General features: G+C 45.7%; 1 protein-coding gene across 2 annotated transcripts; it reads left to right on the forward strand.

The window, feature by feature from the left end:
* Positions 1-27: 27 nt before the first annotated feature.
* Positions 28-24,396, forward strand: Mo25 (calcium binding protein Mo25). 2 transcript variants are annotated; one of them, XM_089543092.1, is made up of 8 exons: positions 28-186; positions 6,725-6,895; positions 12,578-12,745; positions 16,048-16,166; positions 17,215-17,383; positions 18,650-18,775; positions 20,306-20,449; positions 22,273-24,396. In XM_089543092.1, exons 2-8 carry the CDS (start codon positions 6,794-6,796, stop codon positions 22,489-22,491), a joined length of 1,047 nt encoding a protein of 348 aa, XP_089399218.1. In that variant the 5' UTR covers positions 28-186; positions 6,725-6,793; the 3' UTR covers positions 22,492-24,396. The 2 variants fall into 2 exon arrangements, with proteins under 2 accessions (XP_089399218.1, XP_089399219.1); XM_089543093.1 differs by lacking the exon at positions 12,578-12,745.
* The last annotated feature ends 1,925 nt before the right edge of the window (positions 24,397-26,321 follow it).

Genomic DNA, 26,321 nt, shown 5'->3' on the forward strand with positions numbered 1-26,321 from the left:
ATCTAGTAGTGCGGACAATGCGGCTAGAAAGTCCTGAGCCTATGTCGTTGCTGTTTACGTCAGTCGCGGTCATGGTGAGCTGCTTGGCTGCGGCGTGTAGTCGTACATTCGAGCCGTAATTTATTTTGGTGCATCGGATAGAACAACACAGGTTTCCACTTGTCAAGCGGATCGTTGTTTAGAAAGGTGAGACCCTTATCAATCCCTGGGCCCTTTGGCTCCTTGAGCGGGTGAAAATCTCGCCCTGAAAGTTTCCCTGTGGCCTTCCGAAGTCTGGTTGTGTTGGTAAATACGTTTAGGCTTAGGATGCTCCAGTGGCAGGACGGCGGCGGGGGACTAGGCCTCAAGTGCGCTCCTGTAGCGCACCGAGTGAGGCCGTAGGTGCGCTCGCTTGGGCGCTTTGTCTCGGCCACGTTTCGCGTGTGCTGAGGCGGCTGCTTGCGCGAGCGGCGTCCGCTTGAGCGCAGCTGCTCGGCCGCCCGCTCGCGCGTCGGCGACCGTTCCCGGCTGGAATGTCGCAGAGGATTCGACCGACCGCCCAGCGCCCCTTCGACGGCTTCTGCCGTCGTCGACCGAGACAGCCGGTGGAGCCGAGGACCGAGGGCGTCTGCTGCGAATCTCTCTCCCCTTCCCGACGGCCCCAAGTGTGTTCGGTGCTGTGTGACCTCTGCGAGTGAGGTGCCGCCCTCGGTGATGCGTGTGCCTTTTTGTGCGCGTTCCTGCAGCGAGCGACGGGTGACGGAAAATTGGCCCGGCATCAAGTGCGGCTGTCACTGTCTCGTCGTAGCTGTAGCACGGAAAATCGGGACGGTCGTGGAAAGGACCGGCCTCTTTTCTTCCTTTCTGAGCCATTGTTTTCGTGTTTGTATTGACCTGGCGAAAGAAACTGCGCACTCGAGCAGCTTTCATGTGCTTTTGGGGCCTTGTCCGCACTGGACGTGCCCCTGACAATTTAACAGCCAGCCTCGTAGCCCAATGCACGTTACACTCAGATAGACGGGACTAGTGCCTTATGCGGAAAGAGTGCACATTCCTCATATCTTTTTATTAGGTGTGAAAGGATGCATGCCTAGGCTTGTGCAGTCAGTATGTTTTCGTATTGGAGACACATTGGCTTTGGCTTTCTCTCTTGCAAGGATGCCTCTGTGATCTTATGCGATTTAGGCGCAAAATTCTGAAGCTCGTTTTGCTGGCAACTTCATGGGCTGCAGTGAGCAGACCAGAAAGAGTTTGTTACGTCGACAAGTACTCCCAGTCTGTTCGATATTAACTTCGCCACATGAAAGGAGAATTTCACAGCCTCATAAGCACAGTTTACTTGGACATGACATGCTGCTAGCCATGGTGCAGGTTACAAGGGTGCTGAAAGAAAACTGTCGGTGTGCCGTGCCTGTTTGCCATGTGTGGTATCTGACGTATGTGAGGCACTGCATGCTCTAGCCGGCCTTTAGTTTTCTGCAGTAAGGTCCTGGCATTTTAAACTAGGACATACTGGGGCTACCTTGCTTTTTCTGTAGTTGGATATGACACTAGAATGAGTCGCTTTGGGACGTTAAACCCCATAAACTAAACTAAGAACGAAGTGTAAGTACTATTAAAGAAAACCTGGCTACAAGTGGTGGCAACCTATCATTATGTCACGGTCGACCGCCTTGCACAAACGAGTTGCTCTTGGAGTGCAGCCACTTCATAGTGCATCCATTCTCGCAGATAGTTCATAACAGCGCTGTTACTTCTAGCAAGAATAAAAAATTTTGCTCGCCACATTATGAACCAACCAGATATCAAGAGGTAAAATGACTTATTTCTTAGCAGAAACGCTGTGTTTACAAATAAAAGAAATGTAGCTGTGATTTGAAGCCCGATATTGAGGCAGCTCAGTAAACTGCAGACATGACATGGAGGAATGACTTTCAAAAGCGACAGCACTCTGCCAAAACAGTCAGAATGACTAAGCAACAATGGCAAAGCTTCAGTGCGCTAAAGAAGTGCCCACTTCTGGCAAAATGTGCAGTTGCAACTAATAAAAGTGTCAGTAGCTGAATATATCTTACATTCTGCTTTACATGCAAAAAAAAAAAAGCGAAAGGAAAGCAGCATGTAAACAAACACCTTCATCTCTTTTTAATTACAGGGAGGTGCGCTTTTTGGGACCGTGTTAAATAAGACTTGGAGCACTCCTCTGTACTTGCTGCTACACGGTTTTACTGTTCATACTGTGTGTTATCTTTTTTAATGAAATCCAAATTTGATTTTTGGTCTATTTACCCCCCCCTTCTTAAGACTGTCACTCTACAATGGTAGCACACTGAAAGCTGTGTGCAGCACAAATTTCTCCAATCTCCATCACATTTTGCCATCTAGTGTATATCAGTCCAAGTTATATAAGATACAGGCATACATACTAGAATTTCCAGTATGCAATCTCTGGAATATACAGACTTTTTTTTACAAAAATTATTTTTCATAATGTCTCTTGCAGCGTGTGTTTCATTTTTTTTTTTTGCACAGTATGCGTGCTTCCTGGTGTTCATTGGTGTTTTAATTTAGAATATTGTTTTCCTAACATTTCCTTAAAATGAAATAATGCACATGCGTCAGACTGCAGTATGAATGTACTGCTGGGAGTTGCATGTACTGCAGGCAGGAAGGCAGTGAAAAAAGTACAGATGCCCACAAAATCTTTCGGATGTAGCGTTTTTGTAATTTCCATGTTCTAAAAAACCTTTCGAAATTAATGGTGATGTTGTGTAGTCTGTGGGATCCGTGCCAAAAAATCAGTGTTGATCCACACATTTTACTAGTGAGGTCGTCTGGTGGTGGTGACACCTGTATTTCATGTTTTTTTTTTTTTTCTGTTCTAGGCTATAAAAGTTCCGTTTCCTTTAGGAGTGGTCTTTTAAAGTTAAGAAGTTGTTTAAAGCACGGTAGCAGTCGTGACAGTAGCAGTGCTGCCATAGCAAAAATTGTTTGTAAAAACCAGCCATAGAAGTTAGTGAGACCATTCTATTTCAAAACGTCACAGTTTTTAGGAAAATTTTAACGGGACAGCGTTAAGGCTCCCCGGTCAGTGGAAAACCCAATGTTGTCCTGGTGGCGTCTGCACGAAAAACAGAGGTCATACATGGATGTCTCGAAGGAGAAGGAAAGAAAAAAAACTTGTAATGTAAATTAAAGGTCGGCGCATGTCACAAACAAGTCAACTTTGTAAAGTAATTTATCTTATGTAAAGAGAAACTGCTGAAAGGAACCATTAACACTATCATGGCATGCCCTTAAAGGTGGAGCTTAGTTGTTGGCCTAATATTTTATACGGCTGCTTGAATTTTATCCGATCATCATGTTCGTGTCATTTTAGAACAGCCTGTCTATTCGGCGACAGAGCATCTGCAGAGGTTCATGTGTTGTTCGTTTTGTATCTTCATATCCTCCATTGATCATGATATCAATAGCGTCCTTGACAACGAAGGTAATCTTGTAATTTTTAAGGTTTTTTCTGATAGCTGGTGATTCTGAGAAAGCAGCCTGCACCCCCTAGAGAAGAAGAAAAGGCTGATATTTTTTGTATATAATATGTTTTCAGTTGGTGGTAGTCAATGAGTACAATAATTTGACAGTTATAAAAATTGCTGATACACCCCCAAAATGATGCATGGACCAATATGCAAGTAAATGTGGCAATATTTTTGTACCTCTAAATATGGCACCTTAAGAAAAAACCTACAGATCAAATTCCTGTAATCATCCAGCCAGCTAAAGGCCCCCATTGAGGGCATTACATAGACCGGAGCAGCACAGGCACTGTTAGCACACACGCAGGAGCACAAGCTACAACACTGGAAAATAAAAGCTTCAGAAAAAGAGAACGATTAAAACGCAGCAGTAGCTACACAAAAGCAAAGTAAACCAAGAACATAGAAATAGCTCTTCAGATGTCAATATCTCTGTGTGAGAGCGTTTGAAATGTTATTATATTTATGTTGTGATGCGTGATGATTTCAGTCCGTGATAGTGCGCACAGAGCAATGTACGGTATGGCATATGATGCAGTTTACTTGACTAGCGGTGACTGGAAGTAGTCACTGTGGACATAGCGACCGCTCCGTCACTTTGCCAGTTCTCAGAGACAGTACTCAATCGGTTCTGGAGCATTGGATGCAATTTTGAGAAGGAATGCTGAGCGGGCAAGTTTTGGGTTGGTGCGGCACAGTTGTACTCCTGATGAATTTTTCGATGCTGCAGCACTGGTGAAGTGCGAATTACCGGAAAAAGTGAAGCAAACAGTGTGGTTCTGCATTTATTCATTGTGTGATGAAAGTTTGATTGGTATCTCAGATGACTGATGCAAACTAACTTTGGGTTTGACTGCAAGCAGCTGATTGATACTTGAATGCACTGTAAGGAAGCAGAAGGAATCTTCAGCTGTAAAACTGCACTGCAACTTGACTACAATGATGCTACAAAAAAAAAAAGGGTGGATTGGGTTGCATTATCTGTAATTTTAGAAACTTTATAATGTTTCTGATTGTTCAGGTTTTGATATATTTAGCAGTGTAATAATAGGGAGTTTTAGAATAGGGGGCCCAAGAAGGTTGGGGCGTCGAAGTGCGTATGCGCAGAACGCAAGGCCTGCCCCGCGCGGGGTCTTGGGTTAACGTTAGCGGCGAACGCTATTTCGCCAAAGTAGCGTGCGCCCCAACGCTGCTCTACGTTCAGGCAACATGGCGGCGCCCGTTGAAGCGGGGCCTGTCATTACACCACCGATTCGTTGTTGTCGCTGCGCTGTGCCCCACGTTCACGGCAAACTAAATGCGCACAAAGCTTTCGCTTTGCCTGAACTTGCCTCAACCACAAAATCCTAGCAATAAAACACCCCAGATTTTTAGATTGCTTCTGTGTTTACAGTGCTGCTAGGCTTTGCGAGTATGCATCCTTTGACATCAGAAAGCACGCAAGGTTAAACAGGCGTGCGCCCCAACGCCGCTCTACGTTCAGGCAACATGGCAGCGCCCTTCGAAGCGGGGCCTCTCGTTTCACCGCCGATTTGTTGTCGCCGCTACTCTGTGTATTATGTTCACGGCAAACGGAAGGCGCATGAAGCTTTCGCTTTGTCTGAAGATGCCTGCACCACAAAATTTTAGCGATTAAATGCGCCATATTATCAGATTGCTTCTGTGTTTACAAAGCTGCTAGGCTTAGTGAGTACGCATTGTTTGGTCGCAATAGAGATGACTTGGTAGGACGTTCGAATGGGGTTTCCTGCCTTGGTAAAAACACACACTTATAATTTTTACTCATCGTGTGTCTGCGATAATAACAGTTTCTGATGAAGAAATAAACGCATATTTTAAAATCTCTTTTAAGAGTACCTTATTGGTTTGCCGTAGTGGCGCTGCAATTGGATAAACTCAAACCTGGCCCCGCTGCGTAGGGGAGACCCCTGTTCTGAAACTCACCGGTGCACTCGCACGTAGCACTGGGGCCCGCTATTTCCTTGGGGCCCCCTATTCTAAAACACTCAAATGTCTTTTCTTGTACGTATTTAGCATGGCTTATCCTTCCTGAACACTATTGCATTGTTTGGATTGTAGTGCTAAAAGACGATCAACTGCGCTCTCATAAAATGGGGCAGCATCCATTTGTAACGGCATGTCAACTGATCATTCTGCAGAGTACTTTTGCTGTAGCCTTGCTGTATATTTGAAAGAGCTTCGAAATACAAGCTACTCTCCCTTTTCAACGTGTTTTGTTATTGTGGAAAGAACCAGTTTGTGAATGCAGACAGTAACCAAGAGGGTTGAAGCTTCCACCACTTTACCCGCCATGGTGGCTCAGTGGTTATGGCGCTCGGCTGCTGGCCCGAAAAACGCGGGTTCGATCCCGGCCGCGGCGGCCGAATTTCGATGGAGGCGAAATTCTAGAGGCCCGTGTACTGTGCGATGTCAGTGCACTCTAAAGAACCTCAGGTGGTTAAAAATTTCCGGAGCCCTTCACTACGGCGTCTCTCATAGCCTGAGTCGCTTTGGGATGTTAAACCCCAATAAACAAACAAACGTTAAACCCCCTTAAACCAGGCCAACCAGCTTCCACCACTTTCAGCACAACCCGTAAAAGGGCACCAAGACTGGTTTCGCTCATTCTGCATTTGCGTGTTCAGTCTTGGACTTGTTTCCTTTTCAGAAAGATTCTTTTCAGTGCTGTTGCATGCTGCCGCGACTCATGCCATACATCATCTGTGACTGTTATTGGAATTGTCTGTGGATGAGGCTGTTCATTTTGATGGGAACCGTCTAGTTGGTTCAACTTTGTTGAGGAAATGTGCAATCTGCACCAGTGCCAGTAGCATGCGTAGCTGCAACTATTGTCGCGGATGGTTTCCTCTGTGTTTGCATGTAAGCGCGGAGCTTACTCTGCAGCGTAGTCAGTGTTCCTCTGAGTAAATGGTGATGGTAGTGTAGTCAGTAAACTGTGGGCAAGCAAGCATCCTTGCCTGAGATTTATTTCCGACATAGTTTCCCATTTTCACATGCCTAACAACTGACAGTAATGAAAGTCATGTGCACCTAAAGGGCCTAGCATTTTGCCTGAATATTCTTTTTCTGGCAGCAGTGTCTTCAGAGTTGTGTTTGGGAAGGGTGTCGCAGTTGCCACCTGCTGCTGCTGCAGTGCACTGGCAGTGCAGTGTGTGTAGCATAGTAGCCCACTGTTGCCTGGTTGCTCGCAGCATCCGCCTGCTGGTCCGTTGGTGGGTGGGCGGAGCAGGCGCGTGTGGGGCGCGGTGCCCACTGCCGCCATGCCGCTGTTTGGCAAGTCCCAGAAGGGCCCCAACGAGCTGGTCAAGATCCTGCGGGATGCCGTGCTTGCGCTGGAACGGGGCGACAAGAAGGCCGAAAAGGTGCGTCTCTCACCCTTTTTCTGAAGCCTGCTGTACTGCTTGCACTGCAACTGCAAGGGGCTCATTTTTTTTTCTATCACGGAAGGGCAGATGCTTCATCCAGTAGCATCACCAAGTTCTAAAAGATTGCCATGGCTTGCACAAAGCTGAGGGTGTTTCTTCTCCTTGTGGAGCGTATAGTTGCCGTGGATTGTTGGAACGGCCGTTTAACTGTGCTGAGCACCGTTTGCGAATGAGCTTCCCCTACACTCGTTGAGGTCCGTTCAGACCAGTGTGCACCTCCCAGTGTGCAGCAGAAGAAGAATAATGATTTTGTTTGTTTTCTTCTTCTTCTACTTGGTTGCCTATACAAGCTGCCCACAACTTTGGGAAAAGCACTGCGTGTAAGTAGCGCTTACTACTGGTGCTCCTCCACCTGCACGCTTCCTGCCTGCTTTGGCACTGCACCGATGGTAGTAGGCACATGTTCAAAAAGAAAAAAGTAGCTCCGGTCCATCTTGTGTGGTGAATGCATGGTAGCCTTGAGTTCTCACCTTAACCCTTTCAGACTTGCAGCTGTTTCTGAGAGTGCTATAGCTGGCACTGGATTCTCTTTATCGGATTTATTATCACATCTGGATTGTTTTGCATGTTGGTAGCAAGCGTAGTAAATATTTTTGGCATTTGCTTCAACATAGCCATGTGAACAGATTTCGTCACTCATAACAACATTATAATTTAGAGTCGCTAGTGTCATGGGCATTTTTGTAAAAAGAAAAAAAAGGACTGCATGATTCCTTGAGCATTTGTCTAATCCTGGAGTTTCGATGTTACAACTCAGATATTTTTGCTGTAACTCTCTAGCATTGAAAATTGGCTGTTATGTTAGCAGTATTACCAATATACTTTGTTTTTAGATAAAATTTAAGATAAAACATAACTGCAACTAGGGACTGTACCTTGCTGCTCTGGAAGAAAGGTTCTGTTTCAGCTCTCCATAGCTTTCTCTCCATTGCCAAGAAAATTCATTGCGTGGAGTGCAGTGGTTGGTATTCTATGTTGTGAAACTAATTGGCTTTCTTGAGGCCTTCATTAGCTGCTTGGAGGGGGAGGGTGTTATAGAAATGGAGAGCAATGTCTGAAAGGGTTAAAATCCCCTTTACATGGTCTCTTCGGTAGGAGATGTCATTTGTAGGGGATTGGTGCCTTTTATGTTTGCTTATGTAGGCAGCATTTGTGCATTACCAAGCTCTGCTTGGTAAAAATCGGAAGGTAGATTTGTCACTGGAAGCAAGCATTTGGCATGGAATTAGCCTTGCAACTGCTTTGGGGGCTAGATAGTGCTCTCAGCAGTAATCGGTGGCTGGAGCTGTTTGACCATACTACCAGTTGCAAAAACATCCACAGGGCCCATGTACCATAATCCAGCACCAAAAATCCAGCACTCTAATTGGTTCAAAGCTTTGAGGTTAACCAATTATGCGTCATCCGCAGATGCTGAGACGATATACATGATTAGTCTCTGAGATAGTTGATACGGCCACTCAGCCCTCCTGGTCTCCACCCTCCCGCGAATGCCAACTTGGGCAACTGAACTCAAACTGGGGGGGGGCCTAACTCAGGCCATGATGCAGAGTACACTTCCAACCACGAATTTGATCAATCATTCATAGGCTACTGCGTCTATCTGTGCTTGATCAGTTGCACCTTATTGGCTGTGACAGTTATCATGTTGTTGGTTCACGAACCAGCTATTACTGATCACTCATACCTCGAGGACAAGCGAGTTTTTTTTTTTTTTTTATGCATCTTATTCGCTAATTTAACAAAGCTAAATTTGCTACCTTTTCAACTTTAGCAAAAGCTTTCAGTGTGATAGTTGAAAGGTGCCCATTTCAGTTGTTTTCTTCAGCGCACCCTTGGTGTAGTTTGTTTTTGAGTGACCCTCAAATAGATAGCGGTATATTTAAAAATTGGTTCATGACTCTGCACACCCACATTTCAATGTTAGCGCTCCCAAACATCCCTGATTTAAAGGCCTTCGTTGGGCAAACCAGCTATTAATAAACTGGCCACTGGTCACAGCGACAGTTCCAGGATATGTGTAGGCGCTTCGCTTTGTTTGAATCGTGGTGCTTCAGGAGGAGCACAACAGTGCCATAACTGCTTTACTGCACCAAATAATTTCTTGCAGTCCAATATGGTCATTCTTGCACTGAACTTTCATTCTAGCAACATGAAGGGCCTGCGCTTATCACAGAATTGTTATTATCGCCAGCCTGTGTGAATTATCAGAGTAAGGGGCTTACATAGTGCCACAAGAGCAAGCAATCACTTTGAGATTATTAAAATCCCACCGGATTTATTTTAGACGGTTAGGAAAACCACATGAGGGATTGGTATTCCTTCACTTGTCACCTCACTGGAAGAGTTTTTAAGCTAGCCTCACTAACATCAAAGATATCGGCAATTAAAAATGATGCTCCTCCTCCCCCCAAAATCAGGCATGGTTGTAAAATATGCTGACATCTATACAACCGTTTATAACTCCACACTAGTCGAATCTTCTCAGAGTGCATTGTTCCTTATTTAACGCCCTTACGGACTTGAGTGAGCGGGGCTCGTCATAAGCCATCTCTGATTTCCGGCTCATGGCTTGTTAACTTTTCGCAGGCTTTCTGGTATTCTGTGTTTGTTCAGAATGCGAGTAGGTGTCCAAAGCCCCCCCCCCCTCTTTTCTTTGTCTATCTGAGTGCTAAATGACCATCTTGGTACCATTTTCGGAAAATAATGTGCCTATTAGCGGGCTAAAGCTTGGCACAAGTCAGCTCAAAAGCACTGCATAATAGTTTGGCACAGAAATTAAAGGAGCAATAGCTTTCAATACTGCAGAAGTTAGTGACGACAAATGTGACACTTTTTATTTACGTGTCATGTGGCACCTCCATTTGCCAGCAGGTTCCTGATCGAAGTTTGCAACTGGTTTTGTCGAAAAGCTCTGGTCAGTGCCCTATTGCTGCAGGAAGGGGCAAGGGCCGTGCAGTGTGCATGAATACGAACACGCGGCTTGTAGGTGCCGAGTCTTCCAAATCCGTGTTTCTGTGCATGGAAAGAGTACAGTCTGTCTCACCCTTGTGTAGGATGCTGGGGCAGTGTGCACTAGATAATTAAAACTAAAATTTCACAGCAGGTAATGGTTTTAGGATAACGACTCGTTTGCACCTGGTTTGTCTGTGTGGCTCTACTTACCTGCAAACGTTGCCTGCAGAACCTAGCAGGCAGTGCGCTGCTCAAGTGCCCCACGGAAGGGTGATGCAGTTTGTACATGTCCAGGTACTTGTGCCGTGCACAGCTGTCCTTGTTAACTTCAGTGAAGAGTTTGAAGGTGGTACAGGTTGCAGGAACTAGGAAGTTGTAGAGCATCAAAGGATGCCCCGTAAGGCATAATTTATGAAATGATAGCTTTATTCTGGAGATTTCTTTAATACTTCGGAGTAGGCACAGCAGACTATAGAGGAGAGAGAGATTTCAAGTTCTTGTGCCCGCTGAAGTGACAACAGTGGTGTGAGATAAGTGTGCCAGTGCGCTGCTGTATGTGGGAGGTTCAAAGTTTAGTGCTCTGAAAGGCAATAAATAAATGTAGCTTATTCAGTTATCACAAATTAAATATAGCTTCTCCCTATTCCTGCAACTGTGTCAGTTTTAAATCCCCGGCTTGCTTTATCTGGGACACCTTGCATATTGTACTTGTGTCATACAAACAGGGTTGAAGTGCACTCTTCGAGTGCCTTTCTATGTGAGAAGCATTCACAGGCTTGAAACACGCGTGCCCCGAAGGGAGTCCACATGCATAGTCTTGATACTGGTGCTTAGAATTAAAAAGAATGCACGTGAAAATGTGTCATTAAATTTTATAGCTAGAATGCTGATTTTAAGTTAATTATGATGAAAACACTTTCTCTTTGTCACATCTCTTTTTTCCCCTTCAGGTGCGAATTAAATCTTCTGAGAGGAAATTTTTTTTTTTTTGATAAATCACGACCAGTAAACCGAGCAGAAGTGTAAAGAATGATGCATGAATTTTCACATTTGAGTACGTTTTATTCGCGTCCACTTATGTAGACATAGTGCCTAAAAGCTGCTAAATAAACGTAAACACCACATTTTCTTTCCTTTTCTGACTGATCATTAGACATGATTAAATGGTTAGCTGTGAGAATATACATGCTTCAGCGAATTATTCTTTAGTTCATGACTTATGAAACAGATAAAAGTAGTCATTTTGTGTCAACAGGCAGAGGAAAATTTCGCATCTCTGGCACCGAACGGGGCTCTTGGATGTGCAGCCTTCACATCACATCTGCCATTGTACGTTTGGCATATTTGGAAGCTAGGGCCAATGGTTGTTTCCATCATAGTGCACTGTGTTCATCGGTTAGCGTTTTAAGGGCTCTTTGCGACCATTTGTGGACCTTCATTACTCGGTCAGCCGCACTTCTTTAGAGGTGCTTCTCCATCAGCTATTTTCATAAACTATGCTTCATCGCTGGAGTCATCCAACTTTCTTCTTGTAGAAGCATGGTTCTGAACACCTGCTAGAAGTAAGCCTATTTCGTAGCACACTTGCCCCCAAAAAGACAGCGCATACTGGCCAGAAAACACCACCGTCCACATTTGTGGATGCGGCACTCTTAAGTCTGCCTCGCACCACTTTTTCTTTGTCTGTGACAATGGTTACTGGTTTGCCGTTTCTACATTAACCTATTGACACATCGAAGTGTAAATTGCAACATTCGCGACCACTTGAAAAGAGAGCTGGCAACCGCCATAAAACTTCATGACATCCACTTTCACTTGTTATTAAGGAAAACATTTCGCTGTAGCTGCAATAGATGGTGCTACAGACTTGTCAGCGAGGGTCACAATATTAAGAGCACAGAATGCAGAATTCAAAGCTGGAGATAGCCTTGCTTACGAAAATATGAACAGGTTTAAGTCGCGCCCACACATGTGGACAAACGCCTCAGGGGATATGAGTAAAAGTGCGCTGTGCTTTTATATACAAAAAAGGACCTCTGAGAGCCCCCTAGTTGTGGTAATGTGGATCTGAAGCAGAGGAGTGCTGCTAACAATTATGAGTGCGTGTTTTGCTTCAGGGACTGTCATTGGCAGCAATTATGAATTGAATTCCTTTTTGATGTGTGGCACTCCATCTCCGAAGTGAAATTTCATGAGGCAAAACACATTTGTTGGAAGTGGCTGAATTTTCCATTCCTACTCGGGAGTATTTTGGCACTGTCAACAGAAAGCATATCATTCAAGCTTTGTTAGGTTTCTGTTACTGTGGTGGTAAAAGAGTGAGCGAAGCAGGACACAGCACAAGGCACTTCGTGAGCCTTTGGGGGGGGGGGGGCAACATAAACAGTATAGTAGGTACCATGCTTGCATTTGTGCAGCAGGCATGGCCTAGTGCGATGCACACTTGGTGACAAGTGGTGTCCCACGCCAGTTCGCCCTCTGATGATTGATGCCCTCTGTGCCCCTTTGATGTTGCTGGTTGGAAGCTTCCCTCCGCCCATTGTGTGACGAGCGAAAAGGCGTGACCGAGCTGTCACTGGCCTTGGGGCTCGCTCTGCGAGCAAGATGGATGTGCTCGTCGTCAGGCTGCCCCTTCCCCTTCTTCCCTGCTGTGTGCACACGCAGGCCCAGGAGGACGTGTCCAAGCACCTGGTGATGATGAAGAACATGCTGTATGGCACGAGTGACACGGAGCCCCAGACAGACATTGTGGTGGCCCAGTTGGCACAGGAGCTCTACAACACCAACCTGCTGCTGTTGCTGGTGCAGAACCTCTCCAAGATAGACTTTGAGGTGCGGCAGCATCTTTTGGGCTACGAGGGGATCTTGAGTGCCCTGTGTGGCATGTTTTTCCCCAGTTGTGCCGCGGCCAAAAGGCTTAGTTTTAGACTCAAGAGCAACATTTGTTGCATCACACAGATATGTTGTGGTGAAGGAGTCGGAATGCTTTCCTGGATGTCTGGGCTGGCCATTTTGCTGCATCAGTAATAACGATAGCCAATTAAAAAAACTTTCAGGCTTGTTCGTGCTACACCCCCTACTTCCCTGCTGCATGAAATGCGTCGTGTTGCTTCGTCCAGACTCACCTACATGATGACATGATGTCCTGTCCTACCTATATATCTATGTATGCAGTGTACAATGATGCGATTGCTGTGCCAATTGCACTCAAAAACCAACCCTGCAACTTGCTGCTGTGTAATTACGAAACGCCAGTAATATGCATTGAGTCTGTGCCAAATTACCATACTTGTTTCAAGAACAAAACTTGTGTTCAATTTTGAAACTCGAGACACCTTGTTTAAGTACAGTAAACCCTAGCATTGCATCTCATGTGCGCACAAGGCAATGGCAGCAGCCACCATAATTTTCTTTAGGATTCTTCATGCAGCCATTAGTGTATGGTCGAGTGCTGTGTTGGCCACATCCCTTGTCATTAAAAAAAAACGCAAACTAGGCCTATAGCACGCCGGTACATTACTGCGGTCGTATTGAGCTGTGGCAGATAGGCCGAAAATGCTCGCGAAGCAACCATTCAGAAATAAGTCAGCCGAGTTAGGTTTTGCACCATTGCTGAACCAGAGTGAGGGGATAGCACACTGCTACGTAATTCTCCATCAGTGTTGGTTTTGGGGCTCTCTTCTCTGGGCTGCTGGCAAGTAGCATTAGCACTTGTCATACATTTTAAGAACAAGTGTGTGGGTTCATTAAAACTGGCGCACTTTTTCTTGGATGCTGTTTGTTCATAGCAGTGTGTAGCCAGTACTTGCATTCTTTTATTTATTATTTACCTTATTTTTGACTTACGAGCAGTGCAAAAGGCAGAAGGATAGATAGATGATTTGCCGAGACTGAATTGGGCAGGGAGAGAGTGAAATGTCTGCACGGGAACAAGAGCCCGAAGGAGGTTGCTTGGCAGTGGCCGGACAGGTCGCTGGTTGGCAGTGTACAGGCTATTTGCAACAGTAACAGTACCGTCAGTAACGTTCAAATCATGCGTCATCTGTGTCTGTCCCAATTAACCCGGCTTATGCTGCATGCAGATGGGGAAGGCAATGACTTCAGCAAGACTAGCGGGGAAGAGCAATCACCGTGGGGGCTAATAGAGGGAGGGCATGTGGCCAGGCAGTTCGGTCAGGGGAAGCACTACCCTTGAAAGATAGATTTACATGTGGACACTAGGGACGCCTTCATCTGCCCAAGCAGTTTTGACTCTTTTGTGTCATAGTTGCTTTGTGAGCACCAACTGCATTACCTCTCGGGGCATTATTTTAGTTCTCAGAGTCGGTAGGCTACAACTACTTGTGCAGCTTTGTTTTACATCTCCAGCAAAACTTTCCACATATTCCCCACGTTCTAGTGCAAGATACAAGAATTCGATCCAATTGCCACAGGATGCATAGAAACCAGGTCCTTGAAGGTACCCTAGTTGTACGTTGACTTGCTGGCTCACTTCACACCCAGCAAAAGGAAACTACCCGCTGCTGTAGTGTCCTACAGCCATGGTAGGATAACCCCTGTCACATGGGCAGTCAGTGTCATGGAGTTGCTAAGAGCCGCTGCTATTGAAAGAATTTCACAGATCATATAGAAATGAGCATGCAAACCAACAGGTGGCAGTAAATGCTAGCCAGGTTGTTTAGTAAAACATTCAAATTGGAGCAGTGAGTAAACCAAAGCTGCATAATAAAGTAAATGCTGTTATTGAGTTATTCAAGAAAACCTGCTCAAGTGCATCACAGTTCAGACCGCTACAGTGACTTGATGGCGTGGTGTTTAGCTGCCGAGCCAAAGTATGGGATCGAGCCTTGACTGTGGTGGCCGCATTTCAGTGGTGGCAAAATGCAAACATACCTATGTGTTGTGCAATGCCAGGGCACGTTAAGAGGATTGGCAATAGAGGCGGAGCAAATTCTTTTGCTGCAACGGAAAGCAGTGTTCAAGCTACCCTAAATCTGCAACAGTTTTGTTAAAAGTATCGTTTAAGAGTTTTTGCTGAGAATTTTTCAATTGGTGGATATGCTCAATTTTTTTTAATATCGCGATGCAGGAAATGGTGATTAGTGAATGCAGTGGCAATTGCATGCTGTCTATATTGAGGAGCCAGAGACCCAGCTGACCAGATGGTAATCTCACACTGCTAATATATAGTACAACTTGAGTTTTCGCATACAAAGCCATTGCAACACTGACATGTGTGTTGTCAACATGGAGCAACACGAAGGAAGCGCAGTTTTTTATCCTGTAGTACTTTTTGCCATGAAAAGACACTGTGAAGTGAATGTAACCTATAATAAAATATAAGTGAAGTAATTGAAGAAAAGTTGTCCATTCAGCAATATTTTACCGAGACTGAGTCACATTGTGGGATGCGCCAGTAAGGCCAAGGTTTCACCGCAGAATGTCACTTCAGCTTGTTTCATGTGGTTAAAACTGTTTCGTGCCAAGTTAAACTTGTAAGCCCTCTTTTCATAGGTATTACAATGCTTTATTCTTCCATTATAAGGCAAGATCTTTTCATTTCCATTCTAGTCACATATTACACTTACATTTGCATTTAACTGGACTAGTGTAGGCTGCCGCTTCAAATTACCTGGTCACATTAGAAATTGTGGGACCCCAGAAATTCTTTGAATTATCCAGGTTTTCGAATCAACAGTTCAAATTACCGAGGTTTTACTGTATATATTTATTTTCACATTGGAGTTGGCTCATATCTACTCTTCATCACACTTCATCACATTTGTCATAGCTCAACTGCATTACTTTTTGCATGGCCATGAAGTCACAGCAAAATCGCCTTGCTCAAGAATGGAACTTGTGCCTGGAATTTTACTTTCTTTCTCTTTTTTTTTTTTTTTCACTCGCTTTAAAAGGTCTATACCCACAATGTGAAATTCACTGCAATCGTCATTGAATAATGCTTGTTTCAGTGTTGCAGAATCTCTTGGTAATCTGAGTGATGTATGCAATCAATATGCATGTCTCCTGTAACACTATTGTTTATTGTACGACAGGCTTTAATGCCTATTCGAAACTTTCATTAGTGAATGTAACTTTCGTGCACTGCATGTTCTTCACCACTGTCTGCTCAGGGCAAGAAAGATGTGGCCCAAATATTCAACAACATCCTGCGGCGGCAAATAGGCACGCGTTCACCAACAGTAGACTACATCTGTACGAAGCCAGAGATCCTCTTCACGCTAATTCAAGGGTAGGTATCTTCAAACCTGCAAGCATTGTCATGGGTGGACAGGGCTGCCCAGCTTATGGGTTATAGCTGAGAGCTGTTTTTTCAAGATCTGTTCAAACATATGACATCCTAGGCATACCTATGACTAGTTTCATTGCGGGATTTATGAAGGCAGTTTGGATTTGGTGACACTGCAAAAGAAGCCACCTGGAAATGCTGCTGTTCAGTGAACTTTATAGTAAAGCACTGCTGCAACCTTTGCAGTTCTTGTGTGTGGTATTGTTATCAGAGTAGGTCAGTACTAATGTGGCCCTCAATACACCAAAGAGGAAAGGAATTCGGCATTGTGGTTCTCCAAACATCCATGGAGCATCAATTCATGTTCCGTTATTTCCATTGGCCACGTTTGCATGAATCCGACAGTAGCACATTGCATTTCCTAGTGCATCGCGGGTAATGTAATGAGCCAGCGTTTTCATGTCGGGCATTATTTGCCACAATGTCGGTGGTGCATATCGAAGGCAAAGCAGTGCTGCCATTGCAGCTGGTTTGCATTGTTTTCTGTACTGTGGTATCGTACTCCGAAACTGTGGATCGTGCTTTTAAATGCAGCATTGTGTTTATGTGTGCTAGTGTTGTCCCACAGCTTGGCAATGCACCAGACCCATAATTCCTAATGCGATCTGATCGCATTTACGTGCCCTGCGAAAGTAGACTTGCTCATCTCAGTCCACCCCATCTGGCATATAAACAGGATGCACTTTCCTAGCGCATTACCACCATTTACATGAATGCAGTGCGCTAGAAAGCTTATGTGATATGATGCATGATGCACTAGTTGTCGCATTTTTGTCGATGTGGCTACTGCTAAGATGCTTCTTCCCCAAGAAATGTACAAGTAGACAATTGAAGATTGCGCGGTGTTTACCTTTGATAGATGGTAATTCAATTCAGGGTGTGTGGTCACAGTTGCAAGAATAATGGGAAGTGGATGGGAGATTAGAGATTGTCACGTATCAATAGAAGCGCTGCTGCAGCCTGTCCTGTTTGTGTGTGTGTTCTTGGGCAGCTACGAGAAGCAGGACATAGCGCTCAACTGCGGTACCATGCTGCGGGAGTGCGCACGATACGAGGCCCTGGCGAAGATCATTCTCTACTCGGACCACTTCTACAACTTCTTCAAGTACGTCGAAGTGTCTACGTTTGACATCGCCTCTGATGCCTTCTCCACGTTCAAGGTCAGTCACTAGCCCAGCATTCAGGAATCGACTGTCATGACTTGCACATCTTCCCTGCTTAGATCAGCTTTTCTGTAAATGATTACGTTAAACCTGAATATAACGAAATTTTAAAAAGTGGGATTTTTCTTTCATGCATTTTTCGCAAGAAGACTTGAAAAGGCAATTCTGAATGGAAACCAAAATAAGAAATAAATGTAGATGAAATCACTTTAAAAATGTTCGCAAAAAGCCCTGTTATATTTGAATTCATAAACGTGGAGAAATGTTTCGCAATCGCGCTGATAGTGCGACTGCTGCAGCAGCCACCTCCACCGCGTATCGCGCAACAGCGCTACGGCCAGTTGCGGAGGCACCTGCTTCTTCCGGCATGTTCCCTTTTTGGATGCCCGCTGTTGCCTCAAGAAGCAGACTCTTAGCCTTGTGCCGCCTGTGCGCTCCAATGCTCCCAATGCACCCCTGCTCCCAATGCACAAGAGCTATCGGCGCCGGAATCACACGAGCAACCATGCAGCAGCAGTGGACACGCACTGCTTATGTCCTATTGTTTTAGCATGTACTGCTGTAGTGCCACGTGGTATGACATTCCAGAAGCGAAAGCAGCGGAGATGCGCCGACAGCGCTGGGGCACAGCGCTTTGAGTTACCTGCAGTTGCTCATTGTGATCGACGACATACCTCGCATCTCAGTTTGTGCCTTATTGTCGTGAAACTTTGCTGCCAAATTTCGTGACACAGCACAAGCTAACAGCAGTCGGTGTAGCGAGTTTGTTATGTCAAGGTCAAACGCCACAACACTTTCGTTACACGGAGGCCTCAAATGCAACCGCTTCAATAGGCGTGGCTTTGGGGAATTGAGAAGCTTGTAATATGGAGGGATTCGCTATATGGAGGCATGTTAAATCCAGGTTTAACTGTACCGGGTGTCCAGACCAGGTTGATATATACCAGAATGTATCCTCTCATCCTGGGGTCAGAGGTCAGCTGGGCTGCATCCAGTAAGTGTGTGTGCAGTGGGCTCGGTGAAATCAAGTCAGTTGTTTCCACGTTGAGAACGCACAGTTAAATAAAGTTTGCTCTTTGCTTTAACGTGATGCCAAATGGGTGGTTGCTGGTGACATGTGGCATGGTTCTTTATTATTATTTTCTTTGCCTTCATTTTGATCGTTTACACGTGGAATTTGCCTCCAGCTGCGGCTGGGGACGTGTTGCAGGCAGCTGCAGTTTCGTGCTTTGTGGCTCACCGGGGCCCATTTGTCGCCCACAGGAGCTGCTGACACGTCACAAGATGGTGTGCGCGGAGTTTCTCGAGCAGAACTATGAAAAGGTGTTCTCCCACTACCAGAACCTCCTCAACTCCGAAAACTACGTCACGAGGCGGCAGTCTCTCAAGGTGACTGCTCTGTTTGGTTGCCAGCTGCACTCGCAGCACTGGGGTCAGGGCTGTGGGTGGTGTGGCCCTTTTTTTTTTTCGCCCATTGTTTTTACCTAGTTAATGAAACTGACTACTGCAGTTCAACTTCGTAAATTTTATTTGGAGGAAGAGAATTGTCAATGAAATGAAAAGAATATTGATCATAATCTTTCTGTGCTTTTTGAAGCAGCATGAAAAAGTACTGCAAGAAGAATTATTTCCACATTTTTTTTTATTATTCAGTTTCCTCACTGCTTCTAAGATACAGGAAAGGGGGGGGGGGGGGGGGTGGACTGAAGTTGCAGATTAGTAATTAGTGCATAGTACTATGAAAAGTAAGTGCATTATGGTACAATTTTTGGCACTGTGAAGTCAATATGAGTAAACAAAACAGGTTTGTATAACCTTCTATCGTATTTGAATGCCTGTAAAAGAACATTACTATAGCATCCGACTAAATATGCAGTAATCATTTTTGCATTTTGCAGTGTCTTAATACAGGCAAAGTTTTTACGGTGACAAGAAAGCAGTTAACACATTTTTGAGTGCTACTGGATTTCAAGTACTAACGAGTTCTCTGGAAGGTCATTCAAACTTTTCATAATTGAAGGTAGGGCTGAAGAGTAACTCGCTTGTTCTTAACAAAGTTGATTGTGAAAAGCAAGATTGTTGTGTAAGCAACTGGAAGGGTGATATGTTTTGGTTGTCATGACTGTATAATCATGGGAATAAAACAAGTCGCACAATGTTCAACAGCTTCGAAGGATTGGGTTAGATTTAGCAGGTAACAGAAGTGCGTTCTGGTTGGGGGCATAAAAGTGAAATGAGATTGCGAGTAGTGGTGAGTTTGCTCCAAATGTTAAGTTGTAGACGGCCTAGAATGCATAATACTTTGGCAGTTTTTTTCCAGTGTGTTGACTGAAAACACGACAAGTTAGATGATCATCGTAGTATTGAATGTAAGACGTGCAGATTAGTTAAAGCTCATAGTTGGGCTTGTTGTCTCCCACTCAATGCCCCGCCTGTGTATGTTTGTGCTGTGTTTAGTTTTCCTGCTATCTTGTCTCGTGCTACCAATATGTGCAAGCTAGCTTTGAGCTGTCCGTTGCCATTTTCTTTTGTCTGTAGGTTTAAGATGTTGAGAATGTATCTCAGAACCGGAACACTTGTCATTGTGTAGGCTGAGCAGCCCACATTTAGTTGAACCCCATTTATTTTAAATCTTTTGGGCAATGTGAAATCGTTAAATTCAACTTTTTTTCAAGTTTTCTGAAAATGAAGTAAAATGGAAAAGGCAAGGGAAAGCGGCTCCGTTTAGCTGCGTGCAGCACTCAAGCTGTTACCATTGCACTCAATAAAGCTGCTGTCAACGTTTACAACAGGAGTTCTAGTGTACTCTGGCCATCGTTGCTGGTGGCCAGAATTTCAGTCACGGTACTTTCCTCATCTTGCTGTTTGCTTTTCCTGTTTGTTGGCTGCCTGTTGAGAGAATGCATGGTTTGTTTACAGCTTCTAGGTGAGCTTCTTCTGGATAGGCACAACTTCAGCATTATGACACGCTACATCAGCAATCCAGAGAATCTGAAGCTCATGATGAACATGCTCAAGGAGAAGAGCCGTAACATCCAATTTGAAGCCTTCCACGTGTTCAAGGTGAGAGACCTCCTGCTGCATTCGAATCACCTGTACCGTGGTGCCACAAAATGAGATGCAAGGGTGAAGTGCAACTTTTAGCTGCTGCTTGCCTTGAATGACACAGGAAGAGACTAAGAAAACTTGATGTAGCCTGCTCCCCGTTGCGTGAGCAAAAAGCAGACACACCTTCCTTCCTTGTCAAACATTATGTAGTTATAGTACGGTAGTGGTTTATGTTAATTGATGAAACAGTTTTTGCTTACCTCTTATACCTCTGAGTAGTTCATGCCACATTCACCTTTAGGTGCAAGCTGCTTTTCACTCGTGTTTTCCGCCACGGTGGCTCAGTTGTTATGGTGCTCGGCTGCTGACCCGAAAGACACCGGTTCGATCCCGGCTGCAGCGGTTGCATTTCGATGGAGGCGATATGCTAGAGGCCTGTGTACTGTGCAGTGTCAGTGCACATTTTAAAACCGCAGGTGGTTGAAATTGCCGGAGCCCTCTGCTACGGCATCCCTCGTAGCTTGAGTCGCTTTGGGGCGTTAAACGCCATAAACAAACATCACTCCTGTTCGTGCTGTTGCTTGCTTGCTTAGAAACTTTGCAAGGTCTCTGTCGCTGGATTTCAGTTCTCGAGCACTTTTCGGGTACACTTGCCACCAAGCAAATGCACCTCCTTGAACTAATGATTCTTGGCTAAGCCCAGACATGCTTGCCAACTCCAACCCCCCCTCCCCCCCCATTTTTTTTTTTTTTGTCTGGTAAAAACCTGACTTGTAGTGGATCCTCTTGAGCTGTAGTTGGCCTGAACAGCTTAGGATTTCGTCATAATCATATAATAATATTTCTTTTAAAATTTTCCTGAGGTCTCAAACTCTCTCTTGTTATATTTGTGCTGATAGGTTAAATAGACATTTTCCCTTTGTGACGTTCCTACTAATGTCCGTAACAACAGTTGTATAAAAAAATGACATGACTTCCAACACAAAATTCCGCAGAAAATACTTAAATCGTGATTTTTGGCAGAATCGCGGGAAACTAGCGGCCTTCTCTGTGGCTCAGCTACAAAAAACCGTGGGCTGGAAAAAGTGTGGAGGAAGCTTCTTTATTTTCCCGCACAATGGAGTTGCAGGAAAAACGTGGCCACGCTAACAGGGAAGAAATGAAGGGACAAGGTGCTTTGCCACCACTTGTCTCGTTTCTTTTTTGTGTGTGTGTGTGGGGGGGGTTGTCTTTTGTTTGCCCAAGTTGTGTTCCCACCGACAGGCCCAATGGTACAGATTGACAGAACTGCAGGCCACTTATGCTTGTACAGCACAAGCGCTACGCAGGTAGGATTGACAGAAGGCAGCTGTCGGAACCTTCTAAGGGGTGCCATGTCTGGGTGGCCAAGGGAAAGATCAAACTACTTGCAAACATTGCGCCACATCACAGCATAGGTACTCATGGCTGGCAGTATGGAATGGCACATTATATGCTGTCTGTGGTGCCGTAGCATTGAGGGACCTCCATCTGGCGCATGTGACTCCCGACAGAGTAGGTCAGTTCAGGAGCTGCCATTTTTGTCAACTACAGTTGCGCCCCAATTACCCATACCCATACCCATGCAGTGACACACAATTAACTAGGAATTAGCAAACCATTCATAGGGGTAATGCATTGAAAGTCCGAATGTCACAAAGTGCAATTAGCCACTTGATTGCAGGACAGCTGGTAGGAACTGCCCAGAATAAAAGAGTCTTGTGATCACTCTACCAGCAGACATCTCGCTGGCTGCAGAGAAGGTTTGGCCAACAATTGCAAGTGAAATGCGATGCTGACGCAGCCACCGGCACATGCAGGTGTTTGTGGCCAACCCAAACAAGCCGAAGCCTATCTTGGACATACTGCTGCGCAACAAAGACAAGCTCGTGGACTTTTTGAGCAAGTTCCACACGGACCGGTCGGATGACGAGCAGTTCAACGACGAGAAGGCCTACCTCATCAAGCAGATCCGGGAGCTGAAGCCCTTGGAAGGCGATTCTGCTGCCGCACAGAGCCCCCCAGGGCCTCAGCACTGAGCCACGGGTGGGGGGGCTTCTCATGGGCCGAGTCTGGCACTCGGGGCAGGATGTGCTGATGTTGCTATTGCCACTCGATTACTTTGCCTGGTTTCAGAGAGCTGTCCCTGCTGCCACAAGGACGGCAGTCTTTCTCCTCCTCCTCCCCTTCTACTTTGTTGGGGGGTGTCCGAGGGACATCGTTCGTTATGGGCCGCTTTATAGAATACTGTTACCATTCCGTGCTTTCAAAGGACACACTCGGAGTGTGCAAGGCATTGGCCACACTTACCAGAAGGAATTAACGCGTGCTTGTTTACTGTAACAACTAGATTAGTTGCCGGTGTAACATCCATTGTTGTGCCGCCATGTGTGCAGACCGTGAACTTTTGTTTTCCATTATTCTGCGCGAGGCATGTGTTTAGCAGGGATCAATTCCCTTCCAGGCAATGCTGCACTCTAAAAAAATGTTCATTGTCACTGGCCACTGAACAGGAAAATCAGATGGGAACTTAGTCTGGCCGAATAGCATTGCGAGTAACCTGTGAGGTGCAAGTTGCATACTACTGACAAAAAAAAAAAACAACTTGTTAGTCCATTCAGTGTAGCTGCATAGCTGCAGCTCAAGCTTAATGCTTCAAGTGTGCTTGGTGATTTCTGTTCTCCTTTTTTCAACTTTATTTGATTATAACCAGTAATTTCTTGTAGCAGTGAGAGTGAATGGCCAGGCACTGGCTGCATGCATGTATCAGTTTGCAATTTTGAATGGGCACTGCCAGCATTTTCACAACCAGGGAAGCGCAGCATAGATGCCACCTGAAGGGAAAGAAGTGCTTGAGGGTGAATAAGTGGGGCAGTTTGTTTAGCCTTCTTGCAAGTTTTAGGATGCAAAAATTGAGGCACCCCCATTTGCAACGATGCCACTGCACCTGGGCAGCAGCAAGCGATTGTTCATCGATGCCCCCCACTGCCCTTTGGAGTCTCCCCTCGTATCGTTCAGGCTGTGTGCACATTGCGGCCAAGTGTCCAGCAGTGTGTGCATCTGGACAAATGACTGGGCACTGAGCCGTGTTTTTGTGCGTCAACTTGGGTGTCAGCTTCTCGAGTCTTCTACTGTGTCCTCATTTGGCGGCACAAGCACGTCAGCATACAGTGCTGCTGAGACTCCATGTTGTGGTGCCTATGCGTAGATGTGGGATAACCACTGGTCTGCGGGTCCTTCAGTGAGCTGTCGTCGGAGCAGGTCTTTTATGCAAGTTGTCTGCTGGGGACATCTGTCGAGGGTCCAGTTGGAGGAGGGCTGTTGTGCTTTCTTTCCCCCCCTTTACCCCCCACATGTATTCTGGCAGCATGGTGGGTTTCAGAATAAAGGCCATAGGTTGCAGCTTCTTTTCACGGAGCCCGTGCACGTTTGTTATGCAGACTGGCAAACCCCGTATTTATGAAGCCGTGGCAAACATCCCAGAAGCGTAGCACTCTGTTATGTGCCTGTTACCACAGTGGCTTTTAGCCTCAGAGCCTTCGTATTTTACCCCAGTATGCTTGTAACGGTGCAGAGCTTGGTTAATGGGACAGGGTATATCGCATGCTATAAATCTCTGCAAAAGAACAGAGCCCCTAAAAGGCCATAGCTGCTGCCATTAAAAAATTTGGCCAGTGGGAAGTAGCAACTCTCAGCAGAGCAGACTGTTTTTTTTTTCCTTTGTTCCCTCCAGCTTGTTAGGCAGTGTTGTCGTGTCAAGTCTTAGTGGGCCCACCGGTCTGTTGCTGGACTTCAACAGACTGGCCAGCCTCTTGTGCGGCACTGGGTGGCCTCCGAGAATCCGGAGGAAGAGCTACACTGTGAGATGGTGCAGATTTTAAAGAAACTGCGAGTAATATTTATATCGCACATAGTTCCGTTCATAAATAAAAGGCCAAAACGTGTGTGGTCATTGTTTTGCAGGCTGCACTGGCAGTGAAGTCAATGCTGCCTCTGTGCAGCCACTGTATGCCACCCAACACGGTTGCCTCAGCTGAGGGCACGATGAGATGAGGCACCACATCTCTCGCACTACTGCGCTGGGTACTTTACTCTTGCTTACCGTAACTGGACACCGAAGGTTGACAGCTCTGTGACCAGGCTTCTTAAAGGTCTGTTCGATTCAGAACTGGTTCTCTGCACTAATTCTGAAAAAGTTCCGTTGGTGCCGGCGCGGTGCAATTCCAGTTTCTTGGTGCAGGTGCAGCGCGTCAGCAGCGTCACAAATCACTGGTGCGGAGATTTTCAATCGAGCGCGTGCACGCACAGGCCTTGTCGTCTGCTATCCGGTTCTCGTCCGTCGTGGTGTGTTGTGTTGCCGGGTGCGTCGCGTCTGTTTTTCGTGCCTCGTGGAGTCATGGACTACGACATCGCCGAATCCACTTTTATGGAATTTTCTGAGTCGTCAGACAGCGAAGATGAGGAAGCAGACGTGGTGCTTTCTTTTGCAGCAACACAGTTCGGACAGACCGCAACAGAAGCCCCAACTACTACGAAAGCGTAGTAGCTAGGTATTTCAGCTTCGAATTCAAGAGGCTGTTCAGGCTGTCGCGAGAAACGGAAAAACTTCCTTTAGTTGGCCATTGATGTTAACAAACAAAACGTTGGCTGCGCGCGTCGTCTGCTTACGCCGTCAAACACGTGCACCACTATCCTGCACCTCCGCCTCTGACGGTGCCGCGGTTCTTTGCACCGAAGCGGCACCACGACTGCACCAAAATCAATCGCGGACGGCGGTGCAAGGGGCGCTGTGAATCGAGCGCTTTGGTGCAGCGCACCGTGAACCGGTTCTGGCGGTGCAGAGAACCACGGCTGAATCGAATGCAGCTTAAATGAGTGGTACTGAATCTGCAATGTTGCTCCATATGCAGTGCGCATTAGGTTTGCTTCACGTTTTTGTGGCCTAGCATTGGAGCAGCCTGACTTCTTTACAATAGCTAAATGGCAGTAAGCACTGCATATGGTCATCCACTTATGAAGTGGCCACAAATTTGTCATAAGTAGGGTACTTGAGAGCTAATGAGCAGATGCAAGCAGCGCAGGAAGCTTGCATGGTTCCGACACTGTTTTTTTCATGGGTGTAATAATATGAACACAACTCTCGTGCGACACCTTGCGGAACTCTGTGTGCAGTCTAGCAGTGGGTGGCGCTGTATATAGTTTTCTATACAATCCTTCCTACCTCTATCTGTTGACCAATGTTGAGGTGGCCATTCCTACACAGGAAATGTGCATTTCGTGCATGAAAGTAGGTTCCGTTGGCTTCCGCAAGGAAAAGGTTGAGTACAGTAGGCACTTCTCAGAGACACACGTTTTGTCGACTGGGGATTTCCAAAGGATGTGTAGAGGCCCAGAAAGCAAGGCAGCAAATAGATGAGAAAAGTAATGATTGTGGGGATGACTACCTGGCTGATTGCTATCGAAATCGCATATCAGTGTGGGCATGTTTGTGGAAATTTTGTAATTAAGCCAGTAAGTGCCACTCAAGCCAGTTATCTGAAAACTAATTTTACCCCATTTTCTCGGAAACCGCAGTCGCTAGACACATTTTCGGCCACTAATTAACAAATACTAGGGAAAGTGTACTGATAGGAATTAGCGCAGATTATGCAGAACCTAAAATACCGATTAGAACGATACAGCGCGACTGCTTTAACCCTAGTAGACCCTGAAAGAAACGGTCACGAATATCAACTAAAATACATAGGAGGTATGGGGATACTGAATAAAAATGAAAATATTGACGAAACATTTTCATTCGTAAGGTGCAATTACCCAAGCGCACTGTCACCATTCATCCTGAGTGCGCCGGGCCGCACTCGGGACGAGG

The sequence above is a fragment of the Amblyomma mixtum genome, chromosome 5 (assembly GCF_055824585.1).
Source record: "Amblyomma mixtum isolate Tamu chromosome 5, ASM5582458v1, whole genome shotgun sequence".
In the NCBI taxonomy this organism is placed as follows: domain Eukaryota; kingdom Metazoa; phylum Arthropoda; class Arachnida; order Ixodida; family Ixodidae; genus Amblyomma; species Amblyomma mixtum.